The 13,995-nt window shown below is 40.7% G+C and overlaps 1 protein-coding gene across 2 annotated transcripts; it reads left to right on the top strand.

The window, feature by feature from the left end:
* Positions 1-568: 568 nt before the first annotated feature.
* LOC100992693 (WASP homolog-associated protein with actin, membranes and microtubules) lies at positions 569-12,947 on the top strand. Of its 2 annotated transcripts, XM_063596520.1 has the most exons (5): positions 569-1,273; positions 2,181-2,282; positions 4,187-4,343; positions 8,711-8,880; positions 12,819-12,947. In XM_063596520.1, exon 1 carries the CDS (start codon positions 569-571, stop codon positions 1,241-1,243), a length of 675 nt encoding a protein of 224 aa, XP_063452590.1. In that variant the 3' UTR covers positions 1,244-1,273; positions 2,181-2,282; positions 4,187-4,343; positions 8,711-8,880; positions 12,819-12,947. The 2 variants fall into 2 exon arrangements, with proteins under 2 accessions (XP_063452590.1, XP_063452591.1); XM_063596521.1 differs by lacking the exons at positions 8,711-8,880; positions 12,819-12,947 and adding an exon at positions 7,481-8,622.
* The last annotated feature ends 1,048 nt before the right edge of the window (positions 12,948-13,995 follow it).

Here is a 13,995-nt window from a genome sequence, read left to right as displayed (position 1 = left end):
CTTTTTGACTACCACTCCCCATCAAGGGTTCTCTCCTTCGAGACTACAGTAATTCTCTTTGTATTTCATATTATGTGCAAACTTTACTTTCAAAGAGTTGTTACCTATATTAATGTATTTACATCATTCACTGAATATATTTTCTCTATCAGTAAAATTGGTTTAGATATCTTGTATTAGGATAGAACACATCACAACTTTTCCCACCTTTATGATCAGTTTTTTTTTTTTTTTTAGTCGGACCGTTTTTCAGTTGGTGACTGTCAGAAATGAATTAAAGTTTTAAGAGAAGAATAGGTAAGGGTAAAGAGAAGGGTGTCCTTATGTATCAACTTTGCTTATTTAGTTTTTTCAGGTTCAACAAGACCCTCCTCTCCCTTCAAGGAAGATGATTCCTAGGCATGTTTGTTACTTCTATCAAAACAGCTGAGTTTTTTTTTTTCATTCATATTGTTAAAATACCAATAGTGGAGCGAAAAATGCTTCACCTGGGACTGTCCCCTGACAGGCAGTGCGACGAGGTCAGGCCCGCGCCCGCCGAGCCCTAGGGCCGCTGCTGCCGACGGCCATGGAGAACAAGCAGCTCTACAGTTTGGAGGGCTGGGCGCCGGTCCGGCAGGGCCTCTTCGCCGATCCCGAGAGGCACCGGCTGCGCTTCCTGGTGGCTTGGAATGGCGCGGAGAGCAAGTTCGCCGTGACTTATCACGACCGCACCGCGCAGGAGCAGCAGCGGCGCAAGGGGGCCCGGCTGGGGCTGGAGCCCAAACCCAAGGCCGCCGTGTCCCCGCCCAGCTGCCGTGTCCCCGCCCAGCTGCCGTGTCCCCGCCCAGCTGCCGTGTCCCCGCCCAGCTGCCGTGTCCCCGCCCAGCTGCCGTGTCCCCGCCCAGCTGCCGTGTCCCCGCCCAGCTGGGCCGGCCGGCTCTCGGCCGCGGGGTTCCGCGGCGCGCGCCGGCAGCTAGCGGCGCTGTGGCCGCCTCTGAAACGCTGCTTCCCGCAGCTGGACGTGGGCGGCGGCGGGGCCTGGAGTCTGGGGCTCGGGTTGTGGGCGCTGCTCTGGCAGGCGCGCGCGGGCCCCGGCGAGGCGGCGCTGCAGGAGCTTTGCGGGCAGCTGGAGCGCTACCTGGGCGCGGCGGCCCACGGCTGTGGCGGCGCCACCGTGCGCCACGCTCTCTTCGCGGCTAAGGGTCGCGCGGCTGACTGCGAGAGCACGCGCGAGTTTCGGGAGCGGGCCCTGCGCGCCTGATGGGTCGAGGCGGACGCGCGGCTGCGTCAGGTAAGCGAGGCCGGGCCGCCGGCGTTTGTCCGCGCTTGGGTGGCCTGGGACCCTGTGGGAGGCTCCCCCGGCGCGGAGAGCCCTGGCTGACGGGAAGGAGCAGGCGGGCGGAGACGGCCACGGGCTCCCAGGTGCCCTCACCTGCGCGGGATCGCTGCGGGAAACCGGGGGGAGCTCCGGCAGGGCCTGCAGAGAGGACAAGCGAAGTTAGAGCCTAGTGTACTTGCAGCTGGGAGCTGGGCTAGGCCCCCAACCTTTGCCCTGGAGATGCTGGCAGAGCAAGATGTAGTAACGGGAAATGCCAGAAATACTGCAAGCAAAACTGAAAACAACCCATCCATGTAGGAAAGAATAACACGGACTACACTTAAGCAATTCCAAGTCTGTGTATGAGGGGACGTCGCAAGTGGGATAAAATGGTTTAGAGGAAGAAATGGCTTTTAGGAGTTCGGGTGTTTTAAGTAATATAGACTTGGTCAAATGGAAAGCCGGTAGAAAGTGAGCTTTATTCATCAGTTTAACCGCATTAGTGCCCTTTTAAGCTTGAAAGAGGTAGTTTGAGAGAGTAATTATTTGAGTGGTAAACTTACTGAACCTAAGGGGACGGGGAAGTACATGTTCATAGAAGGGTTTAGGAGAAAGTATGCCTTCTAAATCCACACCCACGGTTTACTAAGAAGAGCCAGGCTGGAGTCTCGGCTCACTGCTCTTATTAACCTGAATGATATTTTTCTGTGCATTCTTTTGAGGAAGGGGAGGTGAAGAGAAGAATTCAGCCTAAGCTAAATATAGAATAAACTTTCTAAATTAAAATGGTTTTATAAAAGGAGCTCGTTAGTGGGGTCATTTTTGTACTGTATGTGTAAATGTCTACACACCCACTTAACATGTGTTGATTTCACTTTAGACTATGAGGAAACCACGGGAGTTTCAGGCCAGTCAGCTTTTCATCTTCAACTTTATCACTTTCACCTTAGGATACGACGAACCCACCGGAGTTTCAAAAATGGTATCATTTTGTATCAGACTTGTTTTTTACACACTTGGTTTCTCACAGAGATAGGTGGTTTCTCCTTAAAATCGAACATTTATATGATGCATTTTACTGTAGTTACTATCAGAAAAGTTAGTTTTCCCAAATTTAAGTTCACTCTGGGGTACTATAGCGTGAATGTAGTTCATTCTGTTGAGCTAGTTGTTCACGTTAGTGTAGTTCACATATTTATCTGGAACTCAAAAATGAGGGGTTGAGAGGGGAAGCTAAAATTCAAAACATGTCCAAATATATAATTTTAACATTTTACTTTATATTTAGAATAGAAAAGCAATTGATTCTAGAATTAGACTAATTGCTAGCGTTGCTAGCATATATAAAATGAAGCTGAATGTTTTAACTGGAATTTTTCTGAATACTCTAAGAAATAAGGCTGAAATGTATCACTTGCCTTAAGTTTACTTTTGCGTGTGTGTTTTAATTTTGTTCAGTGAGGCTTTCACTTAAAAAAAAAACCATAATATTATTACCTGGATAAAAAATACAGCTGAAAGTAGATCACTTTATCTTTAAGCAGAAGGATGGAAATAGAAGAATTTAAGAATGTATTGGTTGAAAAACATCTATATTATTTGATTTTTATTTCTCTTCTTGTGGGAGTAAAATAATTTCCAACCAAATCAGTGCACCTAGATTATACACTGTTCAGTTTGTTTTCTGCCCTGCAGCACAAGCAATAACCAGCAGAGACTGTGGAACCACAGCTGAGGCTCTGTAAATGAATTGACTGCTAAGGACTTCATGGGGATATTAACCTGGAGCATTAAGAGAATCAACATGCTAAAGTACTTGGAGACAGCTCTGTAATGTTTTATGAGGTTTTTTGTTTTTTTTTTTGAGACAAAGTCTTGCACTGTCGCCCAGGCTGGAGTGCAGTGGCGCCGTCTCGGCTCACTGCAAGCTCTGCCCCTCAGGTTCACCCCATTTTCCTGCCTCAGCCTCCCCAGTAGCTGGGACTGCAGGTGCCCTCTACCACGCCTGGCAAATTTTTTGTATTGTTAGTATACACAGGGTTAGTATAACAGGTGTTAGCCAGGATGGTCTCGATCTCCTGACCTCGTGATCTGCCTGCCGTGGCCTCCCAAAGTGCTGGGGTTACAGGTGTGAGCCACCACGCCTGGCCCTTAGGAGCTTTTAAAAAGGAATACAGCCTCATAAAACCTTTACAGTCAGAAAAGTCAAATGAAAAAATATCCACACCTCAAACCTTCTTTCGGGTCCTTTTCGCTGCATACTTAGTGCATAGTTGAGTTTAAATTTTGTACTCTGTCTCTCCATTTAATTATAAAAGTCTCCTTTTTTTTTTTGAAACGGAGTTTCGTTCTTGTTGCCCAGGCTGGAATGCAATGGCACTGTCTCGGCTCACCGCAATCTCCGCCTCCCGGGTTCAAGCGATTCTCCTGCCTCAGCCTCCCCAGTAGCTGGGATTACAGGCATGCGCCACCACGCCCAACTAATTTTGTATTTTTAGTACAGACAGTGTTTCTCTATGTTGGTCAGGCTGGTCTCGAAGTCCTGACCTCAAGTGATCCACCCGCCTCGGCCTTCCAAAGTGCTGCAATTACAGGCATGAGCCACGGTGCCTGGCCAAAAGTCTCCATATTATTAAACAATCTTCAGAAGCACAGTGCTGAATGACTACAGTAATAATATTCTGCCATGGATATATCATAATTTACTTAACAGTTCTTGTTTTATTGGGCATTTTTGGTGGAGGATGATGACATTTTCATATTTAATCAATATTTTAAATTGATGTATTGAAAGTTGAGAACATGAAGGTTTCTTTTGTTTAGTTTTGTTTGTTGGGTATGTATTACACTGTGCTGACTTGAGCTTTATTCACATTTGCTCTCTAGGTTATTCAAGGACACGGAAAAGCCAACACCATGGTAGCATTAATGAAAGTTTACCAAGAGGAAGATGAAGCCTACCAGGAATTAGTTACCGTGGCAACCATGTTTTTCCAGTACTTACTGCAGCCATTTAGGGCTATGCGAGAAGTTGCAACTTTATGTAAGCTTGATATTTTGGTATTTTTTTTTAATTTTTATTTTATCACATTTACTATTTGTTATATATTATTTCTTTATTTACACTTAATGTTCAATCTCTGTACTTTGTTTGGGTTTACTTTTATGTTTATTTACTTATTTATTGATAGAGATGAGGTTTTGCCATGTTGCTCAAGCTGGTTTCTAACTCCTGAGCTCAAGCAGTCTGCCCACCTCGGCCTCCCAAAGCGTAGCATTACAGGCGTCAGCCACTATGCCTAGTTCACCCTTATGTTTAAATATTGAATTTATATTTAAAATTGATAGAAAATGAAGACATTTATGTTGGTCATCTTACTACCTTAAGATTCCTACAGATTTTAAAGAGTTAAGAGTTTTTTTCTATCGATGCCTTTTTTTTTTTTTTTTTTTGAGACAGGGTCTCTCTTTGTCAGCCAGGCTAGAGTGCAATGGCACGATCTTGACTCACTGCAACCTCCTCCAGGTTCAAGTGACTCTTCTGCCTCAGCCTCCTGAGGAGCTGGGATTACAGGTGTGCACTACCATGCCCAGCCAGCTGTTTTTGTATTTTTAGTTAGAGACAGGGTTTCACCATGTTGGCCAGGCTGGTCTCAAACTCCTGACCTCAAGTGAGCCATGCGTCTCAGCCTCCCAAAGTGCTGGGATTACAAGCGTGAGCCACTGCGCCCAGCCTGATGAATTGTTTTTGATGTGATATTTATTTGCTTCAGTTGTTTTCCTCTAAGGACTCATCCAAATTTCTTAAAATAGGATGAAAATTTAAATAGCAGGACCCTAGATTGTAATTCAGTAACTTAAATTTTAGTAAATGCTGTTATCGCTCTTGCTTCATTGAGCCATCAAACAACCGTGTGACACCATTCAGAAAAGGCATTCTTATTCCAGTGTTACAAATGAATCTGGAGTCCAGAGTTGTTAAATATCTTACCTTGGGTCTCAACAACGGGAATCAGAAGACACCTAAGAGATCTCTTCATTTCTGCCCCCTGCACTGGACCATCTTTCCACATATAGTCTCATGCCCCCTGCCAGATGATTGTACTATAAAAATAGTATCACATTTAGATGAAACTTATGCCACTCTAACCTGTGGATAAAGTTGTTCTGTTCTTTATTTTGAAAGTCTATTATTTGGAGAGTCTACTTCTTGCATATATTTTGCTTTCTTCTGTTTTTTTTTTTTTTTGAGATGGAGTTTCGCTCTTGTTGCCCAGGCTGGAGTGCAATGGCGTGATCTCAGCTCACTGCAACCTCCACCTCCTGGATTCAAGCGATTCTCCTGCCTCAGCCTTCCGAGTAGCTTGGATTACAGGCATGTGCCACCATGCCCGGCCTGGCTAATTTTGTATTTTTTTAGTAGAGACGGGGTTTCTTCACGTTGGTCAGGCTGGTCTCGAACTCCTGACCTCAGGTGATCTGCCCACTTCAGGCTCCGAAAGTGCTGGGATTACAGGCATGAGCCACCGCACCCGGTCTATATTTTTCCTTTCTTTAAGTAACAGCTGTTTTAAGATACCATTCACAGATTTTATATATATATATATATATATATGATGTACAATTCAGTGATTTTTAGTATATTGAAAGTTGCACAATGGTCATTACTATGTAATTTCAGGACATTTTCACCCCCAAAAGAAACCCTGTACCCATTAGTCACTGCCAACCCTGGGCAACCACCAATCTACTTTCTGTCTCTGTGGATTTCCCTACTCTGGACATAGCAACAGCATTATTCAATACGTGGTCCTTTCACTCAGCACAGTGTTTGCAAGGCTAATCCATGTTGTACCAAATATCAGGATTTCATTTCTTTTTATTGCTCAGTGATATTCATTGTATGGATATATTGCATTTTATTCATCAGTTGATGGACATTTGGGTTGTTTCCACTTTTTGGCTATCATGAATAATTCTGCTATGAATGCTTGTGTGTGAGTTTCTGTGTAGACATATCTTTTCATTGCTCTTGTGTACGTACTGAGGACTAAGATTGCTGTGTCCTATGATTACTCAGTGTTTAACCTTTTGAAAGACGCCAGATGGTTTTCCAAAGTGGGTGCATCATTTTATATTCCCAAAAGCAGTAAATGAGGGTTCCACTTTGTCCACATTATCACCAACACTTGTAATTGTGTGTCTCTTTGGTTACAGCCATCCTAGTGGGTATGAAGTGGTATCTCGTTATGGCTTTGATTTGTAATTCCTTGTCGGCTAACTTGTACATATTTCTTATGCTTTGTAGAAGAAAAATTGCCTATTGGATGACATAGCAGTACATGTCTTAGTTCAGGCTGTTATAACGAAGTACCGTAGATTAGTGGCTTATAAACAACAAAACTTTTTTTCTCACAGTTCTGGAGGCTGGGTAGTCTAAGATCAAGGTGCTGGCAGATCCAGTGTCTTGTGAGGGCCAGTTTCTTAAGTTGTAGATAGATGACTGTCTTGCTGTGTCTTCACATGGTGAAGAGCAGAGAGAGAGATCCTGTGTCTCCTCTTCTTTTTATAAGGGCATTAATCCCATTCTTGAGGGCTGCACCCTCATGACCTAATTACCTCCCAAAGGCCCCATCTTCAAATACCATCACACTGGGGATTTAGGCTTCAACATATGCATTTTGGGGGGACCCAAACATTCAGTCCAATACCAGTGCATGTTATAAGCATGAATATACAGATACGGTCTTTTAGGTGATTATATTACATATCCCTAAAAGAAATGATAACAACAGCTAACACTTAAGTGCTGTGTTCCAGGCCCTATGCTGAGTGCTTGACAACACAGATCACTCACTTAAACAATTGTGTATTATTATTAATAGAGAGAAGCATAAGTTGACAACATTCCTCTCTAGAAAAAGTTATTCTAGGCATGTGAAATGAAAGTAGGTTTTTTTTTTTCCCCCTTTATGCCCCAGAGTGTCCTTTTGTCTTCCAGGTGGTGCTCAGCTTGGAGCCTTATTCATATGCAGTAAGGGACTGCTGAATGAATGAAAATTTAACTGACTGAGTAGTAGTGTAGTTAAATTAATCCATGTGACCAATTTCCTTTCAATTTCCTAATGGGTCAACATAACTATTAGCTCTTAGTAAGATAATTTTCTCTTCTGTCTGTAGAAGTCCTTGGATGAGGATGACCTAGGTCCTAGAAGGGTAGTTGCCCTGGAGAAAGAAGCTGAAGAATGGCCCAGACGGGCTGAAGAAGCTGTTGTCTCTATTCAAGATATCACAGTGAATTATTTTAATTAGACAGTAAAAGCATTAGCAGATGATAATCTAAAAAATGCTATACGCAGATACGTGTAATTGATTGTCATTTTATTCAAATACCATTTGAGTCCCTCTTACGCACTAGGCACTGTGTTTTCTGGGTGGCGAGAATTCAGTGTCAAGCATTAAGAGACATTGTACAGTCTGGTGAAGGGAGAGAAATCTTAATTACCTATTCACTGAAGCACATGGAAAATGGCAGTGACAATAAATGGCACAAAGAAGAGAGACATGGGGCTCTGAGGGTCTGTGAGAGAGAAATTGGGCTTGATCAGGGTGGTCACTGAAGGCCTCTGAGAAGTGGTGCTTGCCCCAATATCTGAAGGGTAAACAGAAGTTGAGAGAATAGAAAAAGTGAGGAGTGTTCCGGGCAGAAGGAATAGCACTGGCAAAGGTCCCCTGGCTTGAGGGAAGTTGGCAAATAGGAGCTTACAGAAAACCTGCGGGGCTGGATCGCAGAGAGTGCAGGACAGTGTGGTATGAGGGAGAATGCTGGCAAGACAGGCAGGGATCAGACTGTGCAGGGGCTTGTGGGCTGGGTGAAGGACTTTTTTTCAGTCTTAAATAATTGTTAATAAAAACACCAAATAGGAAACAACTTAATGTCTGTCAGTTTGTTAAGTTATGGTACATTCATAAAAGAGAAAACTACATAGCTATTAAGCATGATTCTTGATTTTTTTTTTATAAATGGCAAGAGTTTCTGATATATTGTGCAGAATCAGCAAGATATAAAGCAGAATGATGATCCTGGTTTTTTGGTCAAACTATCCATATGAGCCTGTCTAGCTAGACATAGAAACAATATGGAAGCAAGTGTGCCAAAATATAAGAAGCAGTTGCCTCAACTAGGTGAGATCATGACTTATTATTGTCCTTTTAAAAATTGAATACCTAAAATTGTATATTAATGACCATGTATTATTTTTATAATAATAAAAAAGTTAATAAAACAAAATTTCTTTTAAAAAAGATGTTCTGCAGGTAGTATGGAGGCAATAAAAAAAGAATTAGCTCATGATCAATGTTTCCCTTTTTAATGAGGTGTAATTATATTTTATTTTTATAATCCAACAGGAATGCAAAAAGAAATGGAACAGGATGTGAAGAGATTTGGCCAGGCTGCCTGGGCCACAGCAATTCCCAGGTTGGAAAAACTTAAGCTAATGCTAGCTCAAGAGACTCTGCAACTCATGAGAGCGAAAGAATTGTATTTAAATCACAAAAGAGCTGAAATTCAGGGAAAAGTAAGACAAAGATAAACGTAACTTTGTTTTAAAAATACACTTTTATTTTATTTTATTTATTTTTTTTTTTTGAGACGGAGTCTCGCTCTTTTGCCCAGGCTGGACCGCAGTGGTGCAATCTCGGCTCACTGCAAGCTTCTCCTCCCGGGTTCACGCCATTCTCCTGCCTCAGCCTCCCGAATAGCTGGGACTACAGGCGCCCACCACCACGCCCAGCTAATTTTTTGTATTTTTAGTAGAGACGGGGTTTCACTGTGTTAGCCAGGATGGTCTCGATCTCCTGACCTCGTGATCTGCCCGCCTCGGCCTCCCAAAGTGCTGGGATTACAGGCGTGAGCCACCGTGCCTGGCCCCACTTTTATTTTTAAAAAATTTTGTATAAATAAGGGATACAAGTACTGTTTTGTTCCATGGATATATTTTGTAGTGGTGAAGTTTGGGCTTTTAGTGTAATCTTCACCTGTATAATGTAATTGTACCCATTAAATATTTCTCATCCCCCCTCCCACCCTCTTACTCTTCTGAGTCTCCAGTGTCTATTATTCCACACTGTGTGTGTATACACTACTTAGCTCCCACTTATAAGTGAGACCATGTGGTAAAGCACACTTATTTTTAGATAGCACTTTTCTTTCCAGGCATCGTTAAAGAGCTTCTTTTCTTCACTTATTCTAACACTATCTTCTATGGAAGGTTAGACATAAGGTTTTCCTTTAGTTAAGATGTTTCAAAATACCGTATTATAGGATTTACTTTATAGTAACACTGAGCCCAGTATTGAAGTGGGTACTGTACTTGAATATCAATCCAGCAATGTTTTCAGTACAGCTTTAAAATAATCAAAGAGATACTTCACTGAAGGATCATAGACACTTAAGTTTTTTCCTATAATCTTATGACTTTAAAGCAGAAAACACTGTAAACACCTGTCTTAGTTGGCTAAGGCTGCTATAACAAGATTAAATATCACAGATTGGGTGGCTTCAACAACGGACATGTATTTCTCACAGTTCTGGAGGCTGGGAAGTCCAAGATCAAGGTGCCTGCAGATTCACTGTCTGGTGCGGATCCTCTTCCTGTCTAGTAGACAGCTGCCTTCTTAACTGAGTGCTCATATAGCCTTTCTTCTGTGTGTATGTTTGGAGAGAAAGAAAGTGATCCCTGTCTTTCTCTTCTAATAAGGGCACTAATCCCATGATGGGGGTGCTATCCTTTTGACATAATCTGAACCTAATTACTTCCAAAGGACCCACCTCCAAATAACATCACATTGGGAGTTAGAGTGTCAACATATGAATTTTGTGGGGACACCAATATGCAATACATAATAATACCTCATTGCCATTTATGTTTCTCAAAACCTAAATGTTTTTCTGTGTTTCAAGGATGAGATAAAATATTAGCATCACTAGATGAAATGAGAAAGTGTTTCTTTCCTATTTGCTTTTTTATATTTAGTATTGAACAAGGAATAGAAAATAGCTAGAATGCTTTTGAAGTTTGTTTTTAATATACTATTTATTTTAACTTATTTTTCTTTTTTCTATGAAAATAAGATGGAAGATCTTCCAGAACAAGAAAAAAATATAAATGTTGTAGATGAATTAGAAATACAATTTTATGAAATTCAGTTAGAACTATATGAAGTTAAATTTGAGATATTAAAAAACGAAGAAATGCTGCTTACTACACAGTTGGACTCTCTTAAAAGACTTTTAAAAGGTAAAGTTTATATTTAAGTATATAGATTACAATGTTTATAAATTTAAGGAAATACAGACCATATTATCAATTACTTTTTGTAAACTAACATCTGAAAATTTCCTAGTTTTCCTTCAGTAGTTTATTATTCAAATAATATATTCATTGTTAGCACATAGCAAAACAAAGAAAGAAAAATGATTATTACTCCAATCCCATCATCTAGAGATGCTTAGTGTTTGGCTGGGCACAGTGGCTCACGCCTATAATCCCAGCACTTTGGGAGGCCGAGGCGGGCAGATCACTTGAGGTCAGGAGTTCCAGACCAGTCTGACCAACATGGTGAAACCCCATCTCTACTAAAAATACAAAAATACTAAACCCTGTCTCTACTAAAAATACAAAGTCCGATGTGGTGGCACGTGCCTGTAATCCCAGCTACTTGGGAGGCTGAGGCAGGAGAATGGCTTGAACCTGGGAGGTGGAGGTTTCAGTGAGCCAAGATCATGCCACTGCACTCCAGCCTGGAAGACAGAGCGAGACTCCGTCTAAAAAAGAAAATAAAATAAAAAAGAGCTACTTAGTGGTAATAATTTGCTGTATAACTTTGTAGATTTTAAAATATGCTGATATATAAAAATATAAATTTTTAACCAAAACTACATAACCAGTTCAGTAACATCTTTTTTAAAATTTTTTAATTTTTATGGATGCGTAGTAGATACATATATTTATGGGTTACATAAGATATTTTGACACAGGCATACAATGCATAATAGTCTCTTTTTCGTTTAATACATAATAATTGTCTTTCTATTTCAGAAATAATAAAAGTATCAAAATTTTAATGGCTGCATAGTATTCCATTATATGGATATACCGTGATTTCCGAATTTCCGCTGTTTTGAACAGTAGTGTAGTGAACTTTCCTTTACACATGTCTTTTTGAGTATACGACAGATTATCTCCTTGGAATAAATATCTAAGGATGGAATTATTGGGTCAAGGACAATATATATTTTACATTTTGCTACGTAATAATACAGCAGTCATCTGAGATACATTTTTCCTCACCTCCGTATTATTTTCTGATTTCTAAATTTCATACTACATAGTGGCCTTCTAGATAGGTTGTACATTTAAAATGACGCTCCCAGGCTGGGCATGGTGGCTCACGCCTGTAATCTCAGCACTTTGGGAGGCTGAGGGGGGCAGATTACTTGAGGTCAGGAGTTCAAGACCAGCTTGGCCAACATGGTGAAACTCTGTCTCTACTAAAAATACAAAAATTAGCTGGGCGTGCTGGTGGGTGCCTGTAATCCCAGCTACCCGGGAGGCTGAGGCAGGAGAATCGCTTGAACCTGGGAGGTCGAGATTGCAGTGAGCTGAGATGGCGCCACTGCACTCCAGCCTGGGCGACAGAGTAAGACTCTGTCTCAAAAAAAAAAAAAAAAAAAAAGACGCTCCCATCAGCAGAATATGAGTGTGTATGTTTCCCAGACTAATGCCATTCTTTTGCATTTTTGCTTGCTTGACAGAGAAAATGGCAATCTTCCAATTTTCATTTATTTAATTATGAGTGAATATTGAACAAAATTTTGTATGTTTACAAGCCATTTGTACTTATTTTATGAAATGCCTAGTCATAGTCTTTGTCCATTTTTCTTTGGAATATTTCCTTTCGACATTAAGAATAATATTCTCTATTGTCTGTCATATGTTGCAAATAATCTCTCCTTGTCATTTGCGTTTTCTTGCCTTTCAGAAATATTTAATTTTTATGAAGTCGTGTTTATTGATTTTTTCCCCTATGGCTTCTGCTTTTAGTATTATGTCTGGCAATAGTCTCCTATCCCAAAATTATGTCAATATATACTTATGTTTTCTTTCAGTATGTTTATGATGTTACTTTTTAAAACATTTAATTCTTTAGTCCAGGTGGAATTTATTTTGATTGTGGTAGGAATTGAACCTTTCCCTCAAATTGTTAAGCAGTCCCAATCACTGATTTTAAAAACATTTTCCCTAAATGTTTAACATTTCTCCAGTTAAACATTAGATTGACTTTGGTCTGTTTCTGAGTTGTTCTCCTCCATTGGTTCGTGAGTGGCTTCTGCTGCTGGCTCCATACTGTTCCCATGACTGTCTTGGAGGCACTTTTTAGGGTCTGGTAAGGCAAGTACCCCCCCCATTACTTCACAAGTTTTCTGACTATTTTCACTCGTTTATTCTTCCAGATGAAATTTAGAATCAAGTTCAAAACAAAAACTCTTTGGAATTTTCATTGTGATTTTGCTTAAAATTAGAGATTACTTTGGGGAGAATAGTGGTCTTTGCAATTTTGAATCTTCCTACCCAAGAACATGGTATGTCTCTCTCCATTTATTTAAATCTTTTTTCCTGAAGTTCCTCCAAGTTTAATAAATTTCTTCACATAGCTCCTGAACTTTTAGTTTAATCCTGAGTATTCAGAATTTTTTTCAGTACTTTCAGGTTATAAGCAGTTTACATATTTAGGAAAAAAATTACATTAAAAAAAGTTAATCTGGAAGGATGCATGCCAAATTGTTCATAATGTTTTTCCTCTGAGAAAGACTCAGAAGGTTTGGGGAATGAGCAATAGAATTTCACTGTTTATTTGATGTACTTGTGGAGGGTTTGAATTTGTTACAGTAAGCATGACTTTTAAAAAATCAATATGTAATCAAGATTAAATATCACTAAGGCATCTTAATAATATATTGCTTGTAGAATATAAGTTGCCTTTCTGGAGGGCAGTGTGGCAATGGGTATCAAGATCCTTAAATACTTATCTGCTAAGGAAGTGATAAAAAGTGTACACAAAGATTTATACAGAGATGTTCATCACAGTGAAATGAATAATAATGGAACATTGGAACAGCCTAACAACATGGATTGCTTAAATTAGAGAATACTATGCTGCCATTAAAATTTATCTTTTTATTTTTGGAGATGGAGTCTTGCTCTGTTGCCCAGGCTGGAGTGCAGTGGCACGATCTCGGCTCACTGCAACTTCTGCCTCCCAGGTTCATGCTGTTCTCCTGCCTCAGCCTCCTGAGTAGCTGGGATTACAGGCACACGCCACTGTGCCCAACTAGTTTTGTATTTTTAGTAGAGACGGGGTTTTGCCATGTTGGCCAGGCTGGTCTTGAACTCCTGACCTCAGGTGTGCTGCCTGCCTTGGCCTCCCAAAGTGCTGGGATTACAGGCGTGAGCCACCGCACCTGGCCTAAAAATTTATTTCCATCCCATGGAAAATGTTCTTTTAGAACTCCATTGATATGTGTAGCTATGTAAGTAGTATGTGTATGTGCGTGTGTATATATACGTATGTCTATACAGGTATATATACATGCATATACTACTTACATGTATATACACACATGTTACTTA

This window comes from Pan paniscus, chromosome 16 (assembly GCF_029289425.2).
Source record: "Pan paniscus chromosome 16, NHGRI_mPanPan1-v2.0_pri, whole genome shotgun sequence".
Classification (NCBI taxonomy): Eukaryota; Metazoa; Chordata; class Mammalia; order Primates; family Hominidae; genus Pan; species Pan paniscus.
The sequence above is the reverse complement of the archived record's forward strand: the minus strand, read 5'-3'. Positions and strand labels throughout refer to the sequence as shown.